The sequence below is a fragment of the Prinia subflava genome, chromosome 1 (assembly GCF_021018805.1).
Source record: "Prinia subflava isolate CZ2003 ecotype Zambia chromosome 1, Cam_Psub_1.2, whole genome shotgun sequence".
Taxonomy (NCBI): Eukaryota; Metazoa; Chordata; class Aves; order Passeriformes; family Cisticolidae; genus Prinia; species Prinia subflava.
The window spans coordinates 20,840,527-20,861,792 of NC_086247.1; the positions used below are offsets into that span (position 1 = coordinate 20,840,527).

Sequence of the window (21,266 nt, forward strand, 5' to 3'; positions counted from 1 at the left end):
TGTATTGAACCTTGGGACTCTTTTACTTTGGAATGTACTAAAACACAGACATAAAATGCAGACCATTTACATGGGAGAACATGAGGGAAGAGTGACAAAGGGGGTCAGTTTTATCTGATTTCATATTCTGTATCAACTTTCTATGAGTTCAGACTGTTAACTGCAAAGCTTGTGAAACAATAAATATCTTACCCTTCTCTCTCGTCATCTGTATTATAGTAAACCTAGAAGGATGGAAATAAAAATCAATTATTCCCAAAACTCAGACACTTGCTTAACAGAATAACTTCAAAAGGGAGAAAAGACAACAAGTGTTTAGCATTTTGTCATATGCTTAAAATTCTTTTCCTTCTATAAAACACAAACAGTTCTAGTTTTAACTCTCATCTGGAAGAAGTGTGGCTTAGAGAAACTGCTGTTGAATATCATCTAGTGGAAATATATCAAAGTTTATTTGAGAGACATTACCCTCTTCCCTGGTTTATATCATTTTCCCAATTATTTTACAATACTCTAAATCAGATCACTACTCACCTAAATTATCCCTAATACAGTTTAAGCCACAACACTCACAAGCTTTTGTATGTATTTAATACTGACTGAAAATCTAATTAAACTATAAAGAACAAGATTAAACTCCAGGCCTAATGGAAATACAATTACCAACGGTACAGTTGAACATTTTTTGCACAGGCTGTGGGCAGAAGCCCAAGTCCACTTTTGTGTAAATCCACACAGCTCAGAGTCACTGGGACTGAATTGACAACAGCAGCAAATGCAGCTGACAGTAGCAGGGGAGGTATAAAATCACAGTCTGTTGCCCAACACTTTACAGAACAGTCAGCCAAACCCCTCACAATATGCCCACGCTGCAGGTCTGCACCAACACGTGCACCAGTCGTGCAGCTGCTGAGCTGCGGTGCAAGCGCGGGGCGCAGGCACCGCAGCCGCTCCTGCTGGGCAGGGCAGGACAGGCCACCCCAGGCAGGTCTCCAGCACTGGTGCTGGCAACACCCAGAGCACACTCTGCTCTCACTGAGAGCCTTCACTTCTGAACCTGTGCAATGAAAATAGCTCAGAGGTGTGTGTGTGCAAAGCTGAGGTCGGTAACTATGAGTTACAGCAATAAAAGACATGGCTGAACATTGCCTAAGAGCTAGGAAATGGGGATATCTTCCAGTTAGTTTAGAGAATTATTTACAGGATTATATATATATAAGGAATGCTTTCACCGTCTCCTGTTTTGAACCAAATCCACATTCTGGTTTGAAAGCCATGAGAACAGAAGGTACCCAACACTGATCTGTGAGTGGGTGTCTTTCCAGTTTGGGAGAATAAGCCAGTGACAGCTGCAATCACAATGTCTGCACTCTTTGAGCTTTGCTCAACCACAATGCTCATTGCTTCAAAATAATTGACAATTCCAACACTCAGTTTCATTTAATCTTCCTCATTTTACTATTTTTCAGCTACATGCATATTAAATTTCCTCATCAGCTGTTTGTCTTTATAAACACATACATAAAGGTCTCATTCTACTCCCTGAGATGTTAATAAATAACACGTTCATAGTAAAAAAGTTGTCAGAGCTGACCCTCCAGTTCAGGTTTTCAACTTCCCAGCAGGTGATAAAGTAGAAGAGTCATGTCAAGAAAGACTTCCTTATGTTTATTAATGATAATAGCTGCCAATACTGCATATTAGCATTAGTATGATGGAGTTTTACTTGGAAGAGTGAAAATATTCCTTTCGAGGAATTTCCAGATCTCTAGGTGGTGCCAACAGAAAATGGGTAGGGTGTTCAGTGACCCTACTCTTGACCTTCCTACACGTGTAAGAGCTTGGTCTTTGTTGTCAGCTGTAACAAGGAGGGGATCTCTGCTACCACAAGGTGGCACTTCATTTCACCAAGCCAAAAAGTGCACTAAAAACTAGATTGTGTTTCAGTCATAAATCAACCTTATATTTAAAAGCAAAGAATGACAAAACAGTGACAAAACCAAACTAGTCAGTTGTCAAAGAAGTATAAACTCCTTCATCACACCCAGAACTCAGAAAGATACATCTTACTTGTAAGGTGTTCTATGAGTGATGTGCCAAAACTGCATTTACCAAAATGAGAGCTGAAGCTGATACCAAGCAGCCCCCAGGAACAGTGATTTTTTTTTTTTCCCTAAAACCTGTCCCAGAGCAGAGGCAGCCAGGTGGGCATCTGCTCATCTCATTATTTCCTACCTGTCCAGTTCTTTGTAGGTTTCCAAAGTGAACATCCGGTATGAAGAGAACTGGCTGGGAATCCAGGTCAGTCATTGTTTTGAAGAAGGTGATATCACTTTTTTTCTGCAGAGGGAGTGCACTCAACTTCCCTTCAGCTGCTAGGTGGATCACAAAGCACAGGGTTGTGAAAGGAGGCATGTTAAGCAAGACTTAGCCCCAGAGCAGAAAAGCCCACTTTACTCACCATTATTACATGAGGCTTGGGATGCCTGGCCTTTGCCTTTCTTCCTGTTCTGCTTTCTCTCTTCATCTCGGATTTTTCTTTCTGCTCCCTGTTGCAAAAAACACAACTCACAGATATTAGCCAAAGAGGGACCACTGTGAGCATTGTACTCTGCAATGCCTGGAACTACAGCAACAGATACACAGAAATGCTAAAAGAGAAACTGTTTATTTCATTGAAGACAGATCTGTCCAGTCTGTTGGGAAGGAACCAGGCTTTGCATGGATCACCTGTGCCTGAGACTCAGCTGACACATCCACAGCTCCCAGGGCTGCAGACAGCAGGGGGAACACATCCACACATTGGTTTGGAGGAGCCAGGACAGGGCAGTGTGCAGTCTGCAGCAGGACTGATACCAGTGCAACCTGTGCAAAGGGCATCCCAAGCCCAGTGTCTCTGCAATGGACTGAGTGCTCAGGCCAAATATTTTGTGTACGTAATGGCATAAAACACCTGCAGGATTGCTATCATTTTACATGTCTGTGCTGAGGTCTTCCCTAAACTCTCCTCCACCCACTTTGTCGGGGGTGGCATTGCTCCACTGTAGCCAGCTGTGCAGAGCCTTTCAGAACTGACAGTCCAAAAAGCTCTGCTGACAGTTTGCCAACATTGCAAGGGTTCTTACAGAAAAACACATGCATTTCAAACTGGGAGAAGCTCTTCAGAAATAGGAAAGCAATGCAGCACTGCCCTATTAGGCACCAGGAACTACTGGGAAGTTGCAGGCTTCTGTTATGTAAATACACGCTCAACAAGTTTAAAAAATAAAACTTGTTATTGACATAAAAAGCAGCAACACCTCCTTTGAAGTTCTCCTAATTTACTTTATAAATAATACTCATCACATTGTGAAGGGTAATGAAGATCCATATGCTCCCAGACAGTTGGCATGCAAGATTACAGATTTTTTTTTCCAAATTAAAATTAGAAGTTTCTTGAATAGAAAGGGAGGGGAGGGAGGTAAGGAAGGCAAAAAATACCCACTCAAGATGGCAAAATTCACACATGAGTCAATGAACCAAGTTTAAAAAGAGTGCAAGGAAAGATGTACTCCTGGCTGTGATCTATCAGTACATTTCAAGAGGCTGAAAGAGCTGGAGGAAAAAAATAGCTCTTTAGGAAAACATGAATGTGTCAAAGAGAAACACTGCCTCCAGACCAGGTCCCAGTCCAGTTGTCCCTCACCAGCCTCAAGCACAGAAGCCAAGGGATTCAGAGTTGTGCATTTATCAAAATTGTTTCTAGAGGTACATTTGTAACCTTTAAGGCCACCTGTTCTTTCTAAGAAAGGAGTAAATTACACGTCACAGTCGTGAGAAACCTGTGCTGCACAAGGGGCTCTGCCAGGTGGCCACAGTCCTACCTGCCACTCTGCTGCTCACAGGGAACAGGATGAACCACCAAAGTATTTCACACATGGCAGCAAGTGCAAGTTTCCTCTCAGGAAAGCAGAAACTGAGGGGGATTCAGCCTTTTATACATAATAAAAAATACATGTTTTCCTGATTTTCTGTAATATTCTTTGTAACGATGAACTTGGTGATGCTTCACAGCTTTCTCTTCATTCATTCAAGGGAACACACCCCAAGATCTCTGGGGTGCAGGGAATCCCTGAGCTGGGCAGTCATTTCCATCCACCAGTGTTTATTTGTTCCACAGCCACTTCACAAATGTGGCAACTGCAATACCCACAAAACTACCTACCAGCCCTTCTGAGCTTGGAGCAACCCACACTGGCACATGGCAGGGGTCAGCCAAGCCTACAGGATGGACGTCACCATCACAGGGATGAGATCACAAAATGATTTTTGCATACCTGAGCCTTTCTGCTGCATAGTTTTGACATCTGAGCCATCTGACATATACCTAATAAACCACAGTATACATATCTCTTCAGGACAGAAGAAATAACCCTCTTACAGGGAACTATAAACTATGCTGTGACCAGTGAAATAATGAAATTAGTTCTTATTTTTTTCATTGATATCTGGGCTTTGTATAAATGCAAGGAATACTTCTGCTCTAATGTTAATAAAATGCAGCCTATGAATTTCACCTGATTCAAAGTGTTTTCTTCTTAATTCTTCAACTCATTTAAACTTGCATTCCAGCTCCAGCCTGACAAAGCCCTTGCCCTCATAAGGACCACTCCCATCACCACTCTGATGCTCAGGTGTACACTTGCTTCTAGTTCCAGGCTAAAGCATTCCACATCTCATTGGGAAGGCACACAGACATTAGCCTTCACCTCTCCAAAGCTGCAGATTAATAGGCAATTAGAGTTGCTCAATACGCTATGATAGTCCATTTTCTCTATGATGTTCCACACCAATAACAAGGACACAAGAACTGCATATATTCCAAGGAACATGTATTTTTTTCAGATTAAAGAGAACTGGATTCATTTATTATTTTGTATCAATGTTATGGTATTTGCCAACTCAAGTTCTGCTTCTTTTCAGCAAATATAATCACACATAGAAAATCAAGTAGCTCTGAAGTCTCAGTTCTTTCATACAGTGGCTAAAGCATCATGAAATATATAAATATAAATAGGCCTGGTAGCAAGTTTCCCTGACAACCTACTTAAGGAATAAAAATTATATGTTCTTAGAATGCAGCATCAGTGATCTGCACATGATAAAAAGAAAGGAAGAAAATTACCACTGAGAAAACAAGATGTGGACTGTAACGAATGCTTTGAAGATTGCCTACTGAAAAACAAACATGGACAAAAGATTGGAGAACAAATAGAGAATAAGGTAAAGCTGGATTTGTTAAGTAACATTTACAGCCTTTGCAGCATTTATCTCCATACATTTATGTCACAAAGCACATACTGGATGTGAGTTGGTGTTGCTCTCTAGTTTATATGTAAACTAATACTAAAATCAAGGAATTGCCAGGATAAATACTAAAATATATATAATATGTACCACTTAGTTAAATGCAGTTTTGTTTCTTCAAAGATAACTCCTTCCACAAGAATTATGCTGTGTTGCAGCTATAAGACATTAATTTGTCAGCGAATGTTCTTAAAAACTGGACACCTCCACCTGTGATTTATCTAAGTGAATATACAAATACATCCACTGGTCCTAAAGAGGCATCACCATTGCAGAAAGACACATTTGTAATAACACCTCAGGCCCAGAAACATTTTTTTCTTCCATGTTCCAAAATGAAAAACATTTCATACTTAGGCAGGAGGAATTTACTGTGCAGTTCCATTAGTCCAGGTGATTGTAATAAATCAGGTTCTTTTCTCATCAGCTTCTCTTTGAGCCTGTCAGACTGGGGCATAACAGTGCAGTTCACACTCTGAGAATTTATAGAGATCATTATATGTTTCCTGGGATTTTTCTTAATGTTCTTATAGTACCTCTTTAATTGATCATGACAAGGAGGTGGGCAATAAATAACAGTCTCAGCTTCATGGCCTTTCCCAAAGAGGCAGCAAGCTTTGTCCCTGTCACTGGAAGGACAGTCACAGGCTAGCAAGAGAAACTGTACCATTTAGCACCACCTTAACCAGAGCCAGGGGTTTATTTTGACATTTTGGAAAGATGAGCATACCCAGCCACATCAGCTACCTTCCTCTGAGCAGGATGAATTCTCCCAATGCTACCAGCAAGTGGAAATTTTCCATTTATTTACAAAAGCCCTGTGACAAAGGGATGTTGCTAAAGGTCTGGCAGCATAAGTTTGGGGAGAAGGAAGAATTCATCTCTTACCAAGTGCCAATTAGCACAAACTGCCATTTGAATTGACCTCAATAATTTTCATTCTCTCAAGTCATTTTCACACCCGCATTAACTTCAAAAGTTCTACATGTGTGTATACATTTACATTAAACAGATATATAGCCTATTATCAATACCCTCGAGCCCTTCAGTTCCCACTTCCAATACCTTTTTGATGTGTATAACACTTTAACTACCCCTGTGATCTTTCCTTCTACTTTGAGACAGTTTTGCTTTATAGACTCCACATTCATTTCCTGCTTTCTAGTCTGGATATTTGAAGCTCCAATTAAGCCAACAGATGCAATGAACATGTATTATTCAAATTTCTCCACCAGTTGTACCTAGAGGTCACCCTTGATGAGTTTGTGCTCTGAATTTCCTTCCTTTTTTACAATAATTAATTTTTTTCTAATTGCTCTTCAGAAACAGGTAGATGAAAACAACTTGTTACTTTGATAGTTACTGAGCTTTTAACATCCAGCTGTAGCTTCAAATCTCTCAATATTTGACATTCAAAGTTACAATTAAAAGCATAGCATTTTAGCTGCAAGAAGACCTCAGTGAATACATTTACATTCATTACTTCTAAAGATTTTCCTCCACTAACACAACTGACTGATTAGCCCTCAAGATCTTGTTGTCAAGACAGCAACAAGGGAATGAACTGAAAAGGGGGAAGGAGCTGCAACGCTGAGACCTGAAACAGTTGAACTCTTACCCTTTCCATTAAAAAGTTAATGTTACGTTTTGCCTGGGGCACGGCCTTTTTGTCTTTCTATTCCCACCTGTAGGATGGCAAGACTAATTTGGATAAATTTCCAAGTCACTTAAATAGATGTAGGCTCCTGAATCCCTGAACCTTGACTAGAATCCAGGCATCAGCTCCCCTATGAAAGATTTTTCTCAGCATGGAGAAAGTCATCAGCTGGCAGATGCTAAACAAAACCAAAAAGTGGTCACACTCTATTCGAAGAATCATCACTGACATTTCTGAGCAGCTGTTTCTACCTGGTGATACACGGCTGATCATGACATTGTCTAATTCATTCAGGCATGATCTATGTCTGGATGCTGAGACATCTTGTAAGTTTCCATATAGGAGCAGTCGTATCTACAGCAAAAACACCAAAATTTTCCTAAAGAGGGTGTGAACATTTCATACACAAAAATAGTCACTGAATTACAAAATGGGAATGGCTAATATATTTTTGTATTTTACTTTTGATAAGAAAATCCCAGCAACATAAGAGCTTCTAAAATAACTATTTGTAAGCAAAGCAGGGGGAAAGCCCATCAGCTGTGTCACTGGAATTTGCTGTTTTCCACTGCATCATAAAAGGGAGCTTGGCAGACCCTCACAGAAAAGTGCATTTTTGTGTCAGAGAAACTGGCATGAAGTTTAAGTGCTACCTATCCTGACTGTGAGAGTTAGAATGGATGGCATCAGCACACTGCCACTTATGTGAGCCTGTGATCAGCACTGACCTTCCAAATAGAGAGCTTTGCCTTTGCACCTTCTATTACTTTTTTGATATTCCAGAATCATGACCTATAACATGCTGTCCCTAAACAGTCCAACTATCGTTCACAAGCTGAGGAATTAGGGCCAGAAAGTCTGCAAAGCAGTAAAATAATTACATGATAATCTGTTAGATTTGTGATACAGCTGGTCCAAATGCTATGATGAAATACAATTCTTTAAGAAAAGAAACATCATTTAATTAGGTGTAAAATACAGCAACAATAAACTGCCTAACAAGATCCCTTCTTCATCCGTGGTAACTGTGCTTTCCACTTACCTTGTCACAAAAAACCTTGATCTGGCAGTAGGCTCGGTGGATAGGTTTATTGCTGCGGTTGTTGTAGCTGTAAGTATCGATCTGAATCATCAAAGGAAGCCCTTTTACTCCTTTTTGTGAGGAGAAGTCTGTGCTCAAGCAATTCACTGTGATGAAAATCTGTGTGCCAGAGAGAATACTTTTAAAAATGTGGTGCAAACAACAATTAAACTTCCAGAAATATATGACAAGAAATGGGACAATAAAATAAAAATGTTTTAATTCAGCTGTAATTCATGCTCAGGCAATTCACATATTTATCCTCCACTTCTGTCCAGCAAAGACACTCCCATGCTGGGAAGAAGGACAAACTTGAAAGCCATATATTAGTGCTTCAGTTTGGATCAGAAACTCACATTTGAGGTGAATCATTTGGTTGTCCCAACTTACCGTGCTTTGGTTCACACCGGAGTTCACAATACATGAATTGGATTCTTTTTGGAAGAGCCAAACCAGAAAGATTTGTTCTAGAAGCACTCCTCAGATCCTCCAGCTGCTCACAGTTGCTTAGTTCACGGGAACTGACTAAAGATAATCTGAGATAAAACCTCCTAAAATGTGTCTCATGTAGATGTCAGGTCTTTAGCCCTTACTTGTTCCACTCTACAAACCTGCTCTGTATGTTTGCACTATTTGTTAATACAGATCATTTTGGTTCATCCTTTCCTGCTGCCTTAGGTATGGCTTGTTCATCTGAAAGCTCATTCAAATTCAATGAGTCAAAGATAAACTCTACTCTTTTTTTATTTTAAAAAATTTCTTCACACTCTTACCAATACTACACCTTTCTCCGTCCCATCAGTAGATACTCCTGTGTTTCACTTTAAGGGACCTTCACTGCCTTTCCTTGGTTTTAAGGATGTATTTCACCCTGTCTTTCAAACTGGGAAGTAATTTTTCAAATATTCGCAAAACTACTCCCTACCTATCTTCTCAGAAGTTCTCATTATTACACAGTATCCACATAACTTGGCACTGCATTCAGAGAATCACAGCATCCTCTGAGCTGAAGGAACTGAGAACCACCACCAGGTCCAGCTCTTAAGTGAAATGGCCCATCCAGGGATGGAACCCACCACCTTGGCATTCATGCTTTAACCAACTGAGCCAGCAAGTCTCCTGCTTCCCCGAACTTCAGAAATCCATCTCTGGCTCTCCTTCTGCAACAAAAACTTTACAACTTGATAGCTACTAGTCATCTCCCTCTCTTTAACTCAACTGGCACCGTGGGACAAGGTGTGTCTCATCTGTACAGGACCTGGGAGAGGGGTCTCCCACCACCAAAGTCTCCCAAAGACTATTCTGATGTAAAGCAAGCACTACGAACTGAAATATCACTGATAGCTTTCAGTCAGGATGGCGTGCATAAAATTCAAGAGATGAAACTAAGTAAAAATCTAATTTTCAGCCTAGTGAGGAATATGTGCATTACATAATAATTTGGGGCAATTGTGTATTAACCTGATCCTACTTTTCACTTGCCCCCAGTTTAAAAAGCAACAACAATACACCAAAAAGTGTGAACCAAGGAAAAGGACTGAGAAAACCGGCAGTACATATGTCCTGAACCAGAAGGATGTGAAACCTGCTCCAGAAGAATAAGGACACTCAGGAAGGACGAGATCTCAAACTGGTCTCTCAAACAGACCTGATGCACACTGATGCACACCTCACCGGGCTGAGGAGAAGGGAGAAGGCAGCAGACCCCTTGGGTCTGGGAGGATTCTTGAAGGGAGAGCATAAAGGACATCCCCCCTCCACCGTCTCTATTCCACAAACAGGGAAAAAAAACAACAGCGTGAGTGACCAGAATGCAACATCCCTAGGAAAGACAGCTGAGAATAAAGGAGGGCTCCAGCAGGGCTGGTGGGGGATACTTTACCCTCCTGGCAGAAGTTAACTTTACAGTCAGGGTCTTTATGATGGAGCCAGAGCAGCTTGTTTGCCTGACTGAGCTAATGGTCCCTCCTTTCTGCTTCTGATTGTATCACAGAGCTGCATTTACAAATGAAATAGTTGAACTTTAACTGTGGAGAGACGAGGGAGGCAGGGAAAGGCCCTAGGTGAAACTCTGATTTTGAAGCTGATAGTGTTATTTCTGTTTCAAATTACAAGTTGATCTCCAGCTCCAAAGATAAGTGTAGACACAGTGAATACGCCTTTGAAATATGTCAGCCTGTATTTTCATTTGCCTTCAGAATCATTTATAGTGCCAGGGCAATGGTTTGAAGTGTGTGTGAACACACAGCACTGGAGTGTAGTCTAGCATTAAACGGAACCTGTCCTCCCTACATTTTAGCCCATACTTCTGCACAGGGATTTTCCAAAATGTACGCTCAAATGTGAGAAGACGTGCAGGCTTTGCATCTACCTAGCAGTTTGTCCATCTCCCACGCTTGCTGCATACTCAACTGAGAAGCAAAAAAAGATCTTGTCCCACCTTAATCAACAACATACACTGTGTCATCTCTTTCACTGCCTCCACAATTGCAGAGCAGAACAGGAGCAACTGGGGAAGACAGACTTTATGGTTTCAAGAGTCCCCATACAGCTATAACAGATTATTCAGCATGAATAACAGAGAGATGCTGTAAGACTCAATATCTTGTCCTGACACTGTAATAAATCAGGATCTCTCTGAGGAGCAATGATTGTACATTCACGCACATGAAGTGTACTACACTTTCCATCATATCATTAGCACCTCACAGATAGACAGATGGATTCAAATTAAAACAGATCACTCATACTGGGGAAATCTTCTGTCTCCATGCAGTGTTCTATTAGCTTTCCTGTAAAGTGCCACACTGATTTTGGATTTGGAAAACAAGGGGGTATAGAGGGAAAGGGAAGAGGACATAGGTTATGTTATTTATTTTAGGGTCTTTTTTTTCTGTTTGCATGATTTAAGATCCGCACCAGAGCAGCACGCTGCTGTGGTGAAGAGGACCTGGAGAAACATCTGGACTCAATGAAGGGGACAAAAATCCCCTTCTCTCTCCCCTGGTCTGACTAGAAATCCCCTTCCCAAAGCAGTGACCTACTCTGAGCAGCACTGATTTCAGCCATTGTCCAAGCACAGCCTGCTTTGCCCTTTGCAACACTCACCTTCCCCCTCTTCCTCTCTTCCCAGCTCCTGTCCATAATGCATGTACTCCCACTCTGACAAGACAAGGGGCAAAACTATCCCATGGACAGTCACAAAAGGAGTGCTGCTCTACTTTTCTTAGAAGATACTCAGATTTAAGGTCTCCTTTGCTGTGCTTTTTTGCATAGAATTAACATGGTTAGAAAATGTACAGTTAAGTAGAAATTACAGTAGCAGGAAGAGAAATCACTGTTCCCTCCCAAGCCCTGTCTACACTTGTCTTAGAACTACATTAATAAAAGTGACTATGATGACTATGATTGTACCCGAATTCAGATGCAACTTTTTTTTTCCCGTGCAAACTGGATTTTAGCAACGTTTTGCTATCTGGAACACATTGTACAATTGTCATTATAGTGATGTCTGTTTTTTTTAAATGTCAGCATATCTTAGATTAGAGCAATTAACGGCAGAGTTCCACCCATCTAGTCTCCAGCTCAGGCGTGCCATTGGCAATTAAATACTAATTTGGAGAAACATTTGGTGCTGAGAAAGTTTCACAAGTGGCCTAATGTAACAACTCTTCTGTTTGTTATAGAGCATGTCTAGAAAAAGCACTCTGTCTTTTGGAGACGACACTCCTCCATGGTTTAGCTACTATTATGAGAATTGCTGTTTGTTAAATACTGCAGCATAATTAGGGATGTACAAGACACAAACACAGTAAGCTGCCTTAGGAGAAAGCAAGGCTCAGAAGAGCATTTCCCTTTTTATCATTTAATTCACCCAACATGACTTGCTGCGGTCTCTCAGCTCATATACTAAAGGTCTACAGTTTCGAAACTTCTAATATAAGCCTTTTATTACTATTTACATTTCTGCCTCCCATTGTCTCAGAAACTGCCAAGGGCAGAAGGGAGGGAAGGCTGCATTACAGCACAAAATAAGAAACTTAAAGCAATTTCTCTACCAAATACTGGCACTACATAGAACCCAGGCGGGGTCTCTTAAAAGCTTGCTTTAAAAGGTTCCTCCCTCCAGACCGTAAGAACAAAGAGTTAAGTGACTCGTCTCTCAAATGACTAACATCAATCCCATCATTCCTCCTATACACAGAAAGTGTGGGTTTATAGTTTCTCCTGCCAGCCGTTACCTTATAAATCCCACACAAAGGTAAGACCTTTGTTTTATTTCAATACAAATGTCTCCAGCAAATGTTTACACTACTCTTTTGAAGCTTCCTCAACCTACACCACACCCTGGCAACTACATAAAAATGCCATTTGCTTGGAATCCCAGATGCATACTTAGCAAGCCATTTGTATACACTGAATTTCAACATTATGTGCTACCACAGGTTAACTCTTCTCTAATATATACACGTGTATGTGCATGTCTCGCATCTATATATACACTCATATATATATGCACACTTGCACACACAGACAAGGCTTATTAAAGTAGCTGCCGAGTCTAATCCTACATAATTTCTGCTACTAACTCTCCAAAATGAAGCATTTCCTTCAACCTTTACATTTTTATAGTACAGTAGATGTTAATTTCCTTCCCAATTAAATTAAATTTGATGTAACTTGAGAAGGAAATTCACAATTAAGAAAAAAAAATCTTATACTAGTCAAAGCCTGTCCTAAGTATCACTAACAATGTTTAAGAAATATGAATTTTCACAATACAAATTACTGCTAGAGATAGTGCTGCTCTATAAGCTTGATTTTACCATTGTACCCACTGGAACTGGAGCTCACTTTGGCCCACAATATCCAAGAACCTAATCCTGCAAATCACTCGCTCTTTGAAAACAGCTTATTACTGTATGAGCTATGCCAAAACTCATTAAATAACTGGAAAAGTTCCCAGAGGCTTCAGCATACTTTGGATTAAAGATCTACATTTCGGTTAAATATAGTAGGACAGTGATTGCACGCAAGTATACACAGCAACTGCTCAGCACCCAACTCCTGCACTCACTGAAATCATCTCACTCCTCTGCCAGCACCTGCCTGACTAACACAGCCACAAACATCTGTTTATTGCATGTCCAAGTTGCAGTGCTTAGCAGAAATCTATAGTCTCTTGATATCAATGAAAACTGTTTGTCTCTTCAAGGTGATTTTTTTGTTAGCAACTGTTCACTGCTGTCATATATTTGATTTTTAGGCTAAAAAGTACTTTCCATAAAAATATACAATTGTTTCAGAAGTAACACCATCATGGCAAATTTAAATGAAGAGAGCTAGTATGGTTTATGACATATATATTAATTATCCTTTAACCAAGAGAGTTCTGCCTCTTTAATCATCTTTCTGGCAAACTAACTTCTGTCAGTGCTAACACTGCAAACAGACAGATGAATGTCTACAAGAAATGAAGCCAAACTGTTCAAGAGCCTCCACTAGAACTTTGTCAACTGGCTAATGCTACACCAAAATCTTCTACAGGGCAGCAGCAAGGCAACTGTGTAGTTTCTAGCATATTATAAAGACATTTTCAAAAGACAGTTAAAAAGTCAGCCAGTTCTTGTTAATTGTTATTTGTTTCTTCATCTTTTTTTAAATAACTCCTTTAAAAATACCAAACATAGCATTTGGGTTCAACCAAAGGGAGACAACAAATCACCTTATCCATAAATGCCACATATTTATGATAGAATTAAATATGGAAAGCAAACAAAGAGGGATTGTACAAAACTGTTCTTCTCTTCCTATCCCTGCTCCCTTACAGCATATTTTTGTCTTAAGAAAGCACTGCCACATGGCAATAGAGCCTTCCCCTCATTTCCCTGGATTCCTGCTCTGAACCACAAGCCCCACAGTGACCTCTAGATAACAGCCCCAGCAGAAAAGGATGTTGTTCTAGAAAATGGTAAGGATGTGCCAGGACTAACTCTGCTCTGTTAAAAGGCAAGTGGACTGCTGCTGTCAACCAGGCACAGCAGAGGAAACACTAGCAGAGTGGTGTTTCTGAGTTTGGTGCTATTTCCCTGGTGCACAGAAAGCAGTAGTGTGATTATTCCACATCTTGACCTGCACTGTACAAGGTTCCCTTTCCATTGCCTTGTTCTGCCAAGCAGCAGTTGGAAGATGATGCACAAAGCTTGATGAACTGGAGCCAACAGCCCAGTTCCATTGACATTACTGGGACAACAGAGAGGCTCTGCCTGTACCCTCTGGATTCCTGTTTATTCCACTAAGACCCACATGGGATGCTGCCTTACCAACCCTTAAGCAGGCTTACTGGCAGCTGGCAGATTCTGGCTGCCTCACTCATTCTCTTATATCCTCATCCTGAAGGGCTGAGAGTGGAAGCCTGCTCTGCCTGTGTGTGAGAGGAAAAGTCTGACTTCAAATGAGGAAAAATATGGCTTTAAATTAGCTGCCATCCAGTTAGAGTAGGAAAGTGAGAAATCTGATGCTCAAGATAGGTTTTCTAAATATGGGATTTGGTTTCCCAGGAGAGAGCGGTATATTTGGTTAGGTGATTTCTACTGCTTCTGTTTGATTTTCCACATCACTCCCCAGTGCACTTCCAACAAGAAGTTTGTTTTTCTTGCTTCTTCCAGGGCCAGTAGGGTGCTTCATCACATCCCATCTCAGAGGCCTTGAAAAGAACTGTTATGTGCCACTTTGGTCTGACTTGGAAAAAAAAGGCTTTTCTACCTCTGAGGGGGTTAAGTTTTAATCTTGAAATTGTGGTGAAAATGGAAAACAATACTGAACAGAAACAATGGAGTCAGTTGAAAGATCATCATTCAAAAAGCTTAGGAAAAGGGAGTCTGTAATTATGCCTTGAAATTCTTCATCTCCCATGGATGAGGTAATTGCTGAAGAATAAACAGCCTTCAGTGACGTGCCTCAGAACCCACAGCTTTCCAACACCGCAGAGGCATCCTATGGGAATCCCCAGACCCAGTGCAACCAGTTATTGTATTATACTTTCTAACAGGAGCAAGCATGTACGCATACATGTGTGTGGTAAGGGAAACACTTTAGTGCAGACAAGGGGATAAGCTTTCACAAACAATCTGATTTATGCTTGATAGCGAAACACAAAAGCATATTATTAATCCTCTTTTATCAATATATTTACAGTTCAAACTCCTAACAGATCAGGTATTTGATACCCAAAAAATAAATATGCATAAGACAATTTTCATTTTAACAAGTATTTCCTGCAGAAATACAAGCAGTTTAAATTTCACTCCTAATGCTTTTTTCATCCAGTAAGAGTCTATTTTAAAACCTTAGCTTGTTTTGTTTCCAGTGATCATTGCAAAAGTTGTGTTCTTAATGTTCTGGCATCGAAGGCAAGAGCCAGGTGAGTGGTGTGAGATTAGAACAAAACATCTGAAGTTAACACCTGACATTAGTGGATGTGATTTCCTTGTTCCTAGATCAGCAGGGGTGTCTTGCTAAGCCTGACTTGGAGCTGCAAATGCAAATATCTTAGGGAACTGCCAGCCCTGGGACAAGACTGCCACGTTGTAGCCCTGGTAGTGCTTCTGTAAAGGTCCTTGAGAAAGACTGCTGTGTTGGAGATCCCAAATCAGTATTTGATTGCACAGCAATCACACAACAGTTGCCTGTTGCGACTGCAGAGGACAACCCACAGCTGTATTTTGAAATGGAAACACATCATAGGGAAATATCTGGGGTGGTGGAAATGTAATCACTACATGAGTAAATACAGCACCATTAGCAACTGGGCCAAGTACAACTCTGTTTATCAAGGTCGGCTTTTGAAAGAGTTGGGTGATTTTCAGGACTATTGTCTTTTAAGATGTGCATCAGAGATGAAAATCCCTGTTACTATAAACAGGCAGCACCTTCAGTCAGGGAGTCAGGACAGTGAGTGTTAATGCTACCACTCAGTATTCAGTTCAAGTTCTCAGAGGACTCACTCTGAGGATGCAATCTCTCTAATGCTGCTAGAAATGCAGTGGGCAATTGTGCATGAAGATGTCTTTGTATTTGAAAGATTCATAGCTTTACTTGAACATTGGGCATTTTGTATTCAACATGAAAACAGCACCAGGAGTTTGCGAGCTCAGTGTTTGCTGTTTATTAACTCTACATCCCCAAGAGTACTGCATTACCCCCACTCATTTTACACAGCCTATTTCCCTTGCTGTTTGCTTTCCAGGGGCCAACTTCTTCTTATAATTGCCGACAGTTTTTCATTTCTCCCACAGTAATCCATGCAGTTGAAGCACTCTGACAGCCTTTGTACAACCTTATCTGTAAGAAACTAGTTAAGGTGTTCTGATGCCCTGGTTTATGATGTCCACTTAACAGTCACATTCCTGAATGAAAAAGCCCATGCCTGAGGGTACTTGACCATCAAGAAAAAAAAAAACAAAAAAACAAAACAAAAACCCACCAAAAACCCAAAAAAACCAAAACAAACAAACAAAAAAGCCAACGAAAAAAACCCACAAAACAAAAAAACTCAGTTCTCAAAAATACTTTCATTCCCAATTGCAAAGACAGTCTAACAATATTAAAAAATGGCACCAACACAAGGGAAGTCATAGCCTAATTTACAGAATATTAATTACTGGAGATGCTTATAGCATAGAAAGGAAGTTCATAATTTAGAGAAAGAAAACACTCAGCTTGTGTTTTACACCTGGCTTTGCAAATAGGAAGAAATCTTTTACTGTTTCTCAGGCTGCACCTACCAACAAGCCCTCTTATTTGTCAGAAAGAAGTGGAATAGTGCCTAACAACGGATGGTACTTATAAAGGGATGCCATCTGTGTGGCTTTTCCTCACCTTTGCCTCCTCATTGACATCCCAGGTAAAGGACACAGCATTGAATGCAATTTCTTCAATATTCCCAATGGTATTAAAACTCTCCTTGTAATCAGCTGTAAGAAAAAAATAAGAGTCATGAAAAAATTTGAATTTTGTTTTACAACTCATAGTACTTACTTGCTTCTTAAGCTGGGTTGTCTATTGCATCAAAACTACTTCTTGTATTGTTTATGATTAATTATGAATAATCTTAATTGCAAAGAGGTAATATAATGCAACCTGAGTCTTATGCATACTATATCGCTAGCTAACATTCTTGCAAAATATTGTTGGCTCTCAAAAAGGAGTGTGACTCTACTGGCAGTGAGTCAGTGCCTTCATTAGCCTGGCCAAGGAACGGCCAAAACTGGAAAATTAACTGAAAACAACTGAAGCATTTAAAGGGACTGTTCAAACCTTGATATTAAGGAAAAACATGGTAAATTCTAAAGAAGAAAGAAGCTTTCTAAAAGTCTAAGAGCTATGAATGGAGGAAATCATCAGTGTGCATTTCAACTTTCCCTGGAATTACTGCACTGGAGGCTGGATTAATATTTATATATTATTAAAAAAATCAAAAACCCCACAAAAATCCAAACCAACAAAAAAATCCCCCCCAAAAAACCACAAAGATCCTTTTTCCAAAGTATGTACACTACTAAAACAGCAAACAAATAAACAAAAAAATTGTAATTTGTTTGACTACAAAATCTGCACCTTCTTCTCACTTCTTCCCCATGTGCTGTTATTATTATCATCAAGAAACTAGCATTTTGGAAAGAATGAAAAGCAAAAGGGAGGAAGACTTCAAAGTTGACTAACCCTCCCGCAAAAACAGTAAGAGTGGAAAACTATGCAAACCAGACAACTCTTAAGTCTTCTTTATAATTGAAAAAAGGAATAAGCACTGCTTTCCTCTCACTTTGCTGGATAGTTTAACACATTTTCTTCTTTTTGATGACAGATCAAGAGGGATACCAGGTAATATCTGCTTGATTAATGGAACTTCCAGATAGTTCACACTAATGGAATAACTCTCTCTGGGACAAACATTTCCTAAGAGTCCCTCGAGGGTTGTAATTGGATTTAGTGCCAGAGGGCTGAGATTACATGCCTAATCTAAAGTTTGCCCAAATCTGTGCTTCAGAAGCATGCTTTGTAATCAGTTCTAGAAAGTGGATGTTTTTGTATTCTGTGAGACACACAAATAGTTTCAATATTCAGTCCTTTTGCCTAAACTGTTAGTCTCCAAAAAATAATTTCTAGGTTATAACTGCTTTAAAATCATTTATAACAAAAACCATTGCTGCAAGAAGAATTATTTCATGTTTGAGACAGGCAATCAGTATATTTTTCTCTGATTTGAAACACAAGAATGCTGGCATCTCACTGGGCAAATAAAATTGTGCCCCTGGGACACGTGAATGATTTTGAATACAGTAAAAAAAAAAAATCACTGTTCATACCATAAGAACAGCACGAGATATTTGGTGATGTAGCAAATTAACAAAGCGTTTGAGAGGGCAGGCAGGCTTTTCATTCTCACCTTGAACTCAGATCTCCTTTCTAAATGAAGTCATTGGCTTCACTATCTAAATTCAGTGTGGGGATGCAAATTAGAGGAATTAGAAGACACATAAGTAGTTTAATATGCATGTGCACACATCCACCCACCTCTTAAATTTATGATTCACCAGCAACTGCCTCGTGCAACTGACTGCTGCATACGGGTGTGTTGTGTAGGTGCACTTTGGAAAGATTTGAACAAGATGTCTCGTAAAGACACATGTTTTCTGGTCTTAAACGGCTGTCAAAACTTCACATCCCACAAATCCTTCCCTTCTCTCAACACATGCCTCTCCTTTAATTGCTATACACCAAGCTCATGGAGTGTCCATGTGACACTCTGTTAAAAAGCAGAAGTGCATCCTATTCCCCTCAATTTACAGGCAATTAAAGAAGGATTCCCAGTTGATTAACAAAGCATTTACACCTCAGAATATTTGAAGGCTGTTAAAGTGACAACTTTTCCTCTTCACTGTGAGTTACCAGAAAGAGAAAATCAGGGTTGTTCAATATGCAAAAAATAGCTGCACAGGACTTATTTCCTCTTTTTGTTAAATAAATTGCATATTAAACAATGGCAAACTTTTAATGTAAAACATTAATCATGCATTAAATGTCATTACATACTTTTATATTGTGCATATAAATAATACAAACTATCCTGAAAAAAAAAACATGGGCAAGTTTCTTTGGAGCACAAAGCTTCCTCACCCACTCTTCATATTTGAACCTGTTCCAGTATGTCAAATCATTGTACTTATTCTAAATAATCAATATCCACTGCAATTAAGTGTTGTATTCTTTATTTGACATTATTTTAAAAGAAAAAGCCAGTGATCCAATGTCACAGCACTGTGAAAATACATCTGTTTTCCCCCTGCCTCCCTTATTCCTCCTAAAAAGAGTAAACATGCACCTTACTCCTCCTTCAGAAAAAAAAATTACAGTACATAGCCTAAATTTTGGAAAATACCTTACCTTCTTGCTTAATAATTGTCAGAGCCTTGGGTTTATTCCTCAAGCACTAAGGACCTGAATGCATCTAAGTACAGGCTTATCCTCTTAATATCAATGCACCTTCAGACCTGTCACTGCACCTAATCCATTGAAGCATCCTTCCTCCCAGGAGGTGCACCAGCCAGCACACAAAACAAATTAAAGCAGTGACCCCTGTGTGTCTGGAGTGAAGGAGCAAGGCACTATCTCCTCTGATGTCCAGAATATAACTGCAGGCCAGAAAGCAGACAGACATTTCCCTGCCACTATGGAAAGCAGCACAAGCACAGCCCCCCTGCCCACCTGAGATCTGAACAGCTGCAACCCAGAACTAGAGCATCTCAAATTAATTTAATCTCTGCCTGCTAAGGACCACATCATGCTCTAGATTAAAAGTGCATTCATAACAATTAAAAAGGATTCACAGATGTTAAATATGCTACAAACATCAAATTAAAATAAGAGGAACATCTATGGAACAGGTAATGTAGAGTTATGAACACTTAATTTTCTTTGTTAACTACACAGGGCCTGGACATTAACTGAGTATTTAGAGGCCCCCTTCAGTGATCTGAATTTTTAATGTAAAGGGAAATCTTCATAGAGCCATTCCATATAATTTTGCATGGAAGGGACCCCTGGAGTTTCAAGCAGGGCTAACTTAAAATTTGGATTAAGTTGCTCAGTTTGATCATATGGTGATAAAAATAGAAGATTTTGTTAAATGCAGCTTGATACTTGTATGGGAAAAATAACTGGGAGTCATTCTGGCCTAATAAGGCAATTAGCCATAATGCAAGTGCCAAAGTAAATGAAACGTACTTCAGAAATACCATACTTGTAAGAGCTGTGACTGTATTTCAGTTCTCAAGAAAACACTACTGAGCCACATTTAGGTCTTTTTTTCTGAAAACCGAGGTGAACCATGCTCTTGCAGCTCTTATATCTGACAAGAAGGGCTGTATCAGTAAGTCTTACTACACTGTGCTTTGCTCATGTTTGCAGTGCAAATAAAGGATACGCACCAGAGTGCCTCAAAAGTCAGTGCAGAGCTATTTCACCTCAAACTAATGGAAAATCAAAAGACATTCACTTTAATGCAGGTAAACACACAGCTCATGCACAGCACTTATTTTGCAGAGCACTATTTTTACAGAGTATGTTAAGTTAACTTGTTGGGGTAAGGCAACTGAAATGTGCCAGGACACCACAAATGCAGTGGAGTCAGGGGGTGTTGGAACTACAGTGGAGTGAGCTGCTCAGCACATACTTCTCAAAGGCATGAGCATTACCACCACAAGCTTGTAGGGACTAGCACAAAAACCCAGGCAGCCTTCAGAAAGAGCTGTGACGTGGCCTATTTTTTCTTTTAATGTGTCATGATAAAAGTCATTTGGTCTGCAGTGGCAGTTTTACTGTATTAGGTACCTCAACGGGCAAGAAGAGAACATGAGGGGAAGGGAGGAAAGGAAGAAGTTAATGAAACCGTTCAGCCAGAATAATGAAAATAAAATAAGAGGCAGAGAGGAGATTCTGCAAGAGATGCTTGGACAAAATACACCTGACCTTAAGTAACACCAGGCCTCAGTGGAAACTGCAGCATCTGAAAATCTACAGGCACCACAATGATTAGGACCAGTTGGGGACAGATTCCCTGATCACCCAGTTCAATCACCCCCTGAAGCCTCCAAATGTTCTCTTCAGGTAACCTTGCTTTGG

At 40.0% G+C, this 21,266-nt stretch overlaps 1 protein-coding gene across 5 annotated transcripts in view; it reads right to left on the reverse strand.

Moving 5' to 3' along the window:
• GRHL2 (grainyhead like transcription factor 2) overlaps positions 1 to 21,266 on the reverse strand; it is a 67,448-nt gene that overhangs the window by 18,874 nt on the left and 27,308 nt on the right. For 4 of the 5 annotated variants that reach the window (XM_063389980.1, XM_063389991.1, XM_063389971.1 and 1 more), the window contains exons 8-12: positions 16,965 to 17,059; positions 8,046 to 8,204; positions 2,462 to 2,549; positions 2,236 to 2,375; positions 193 to 224 (exon numbers count right to left, since the gene is read on the reverse strand). In XM_063389980.1, coding sequence (XP_063246050.1) covers positions 193 to 224; positions 2,236 to 2,375; positions 2,462 to 2,549; positions 8,046 to 8,204; positions 16,965 to 17,059 — 514 coding nt within the window. The remainder of the gene's footprint in view (positions 1 to 192; positions 225 to 2,235; positions 2,376 to 2,461; positions 2,550 to 8,045; positions 8,205 to 16,964; positions 17,060 to 21,266) is intronic. The other variant, XM_063390001.1, reaches the window with a different exon arrangement.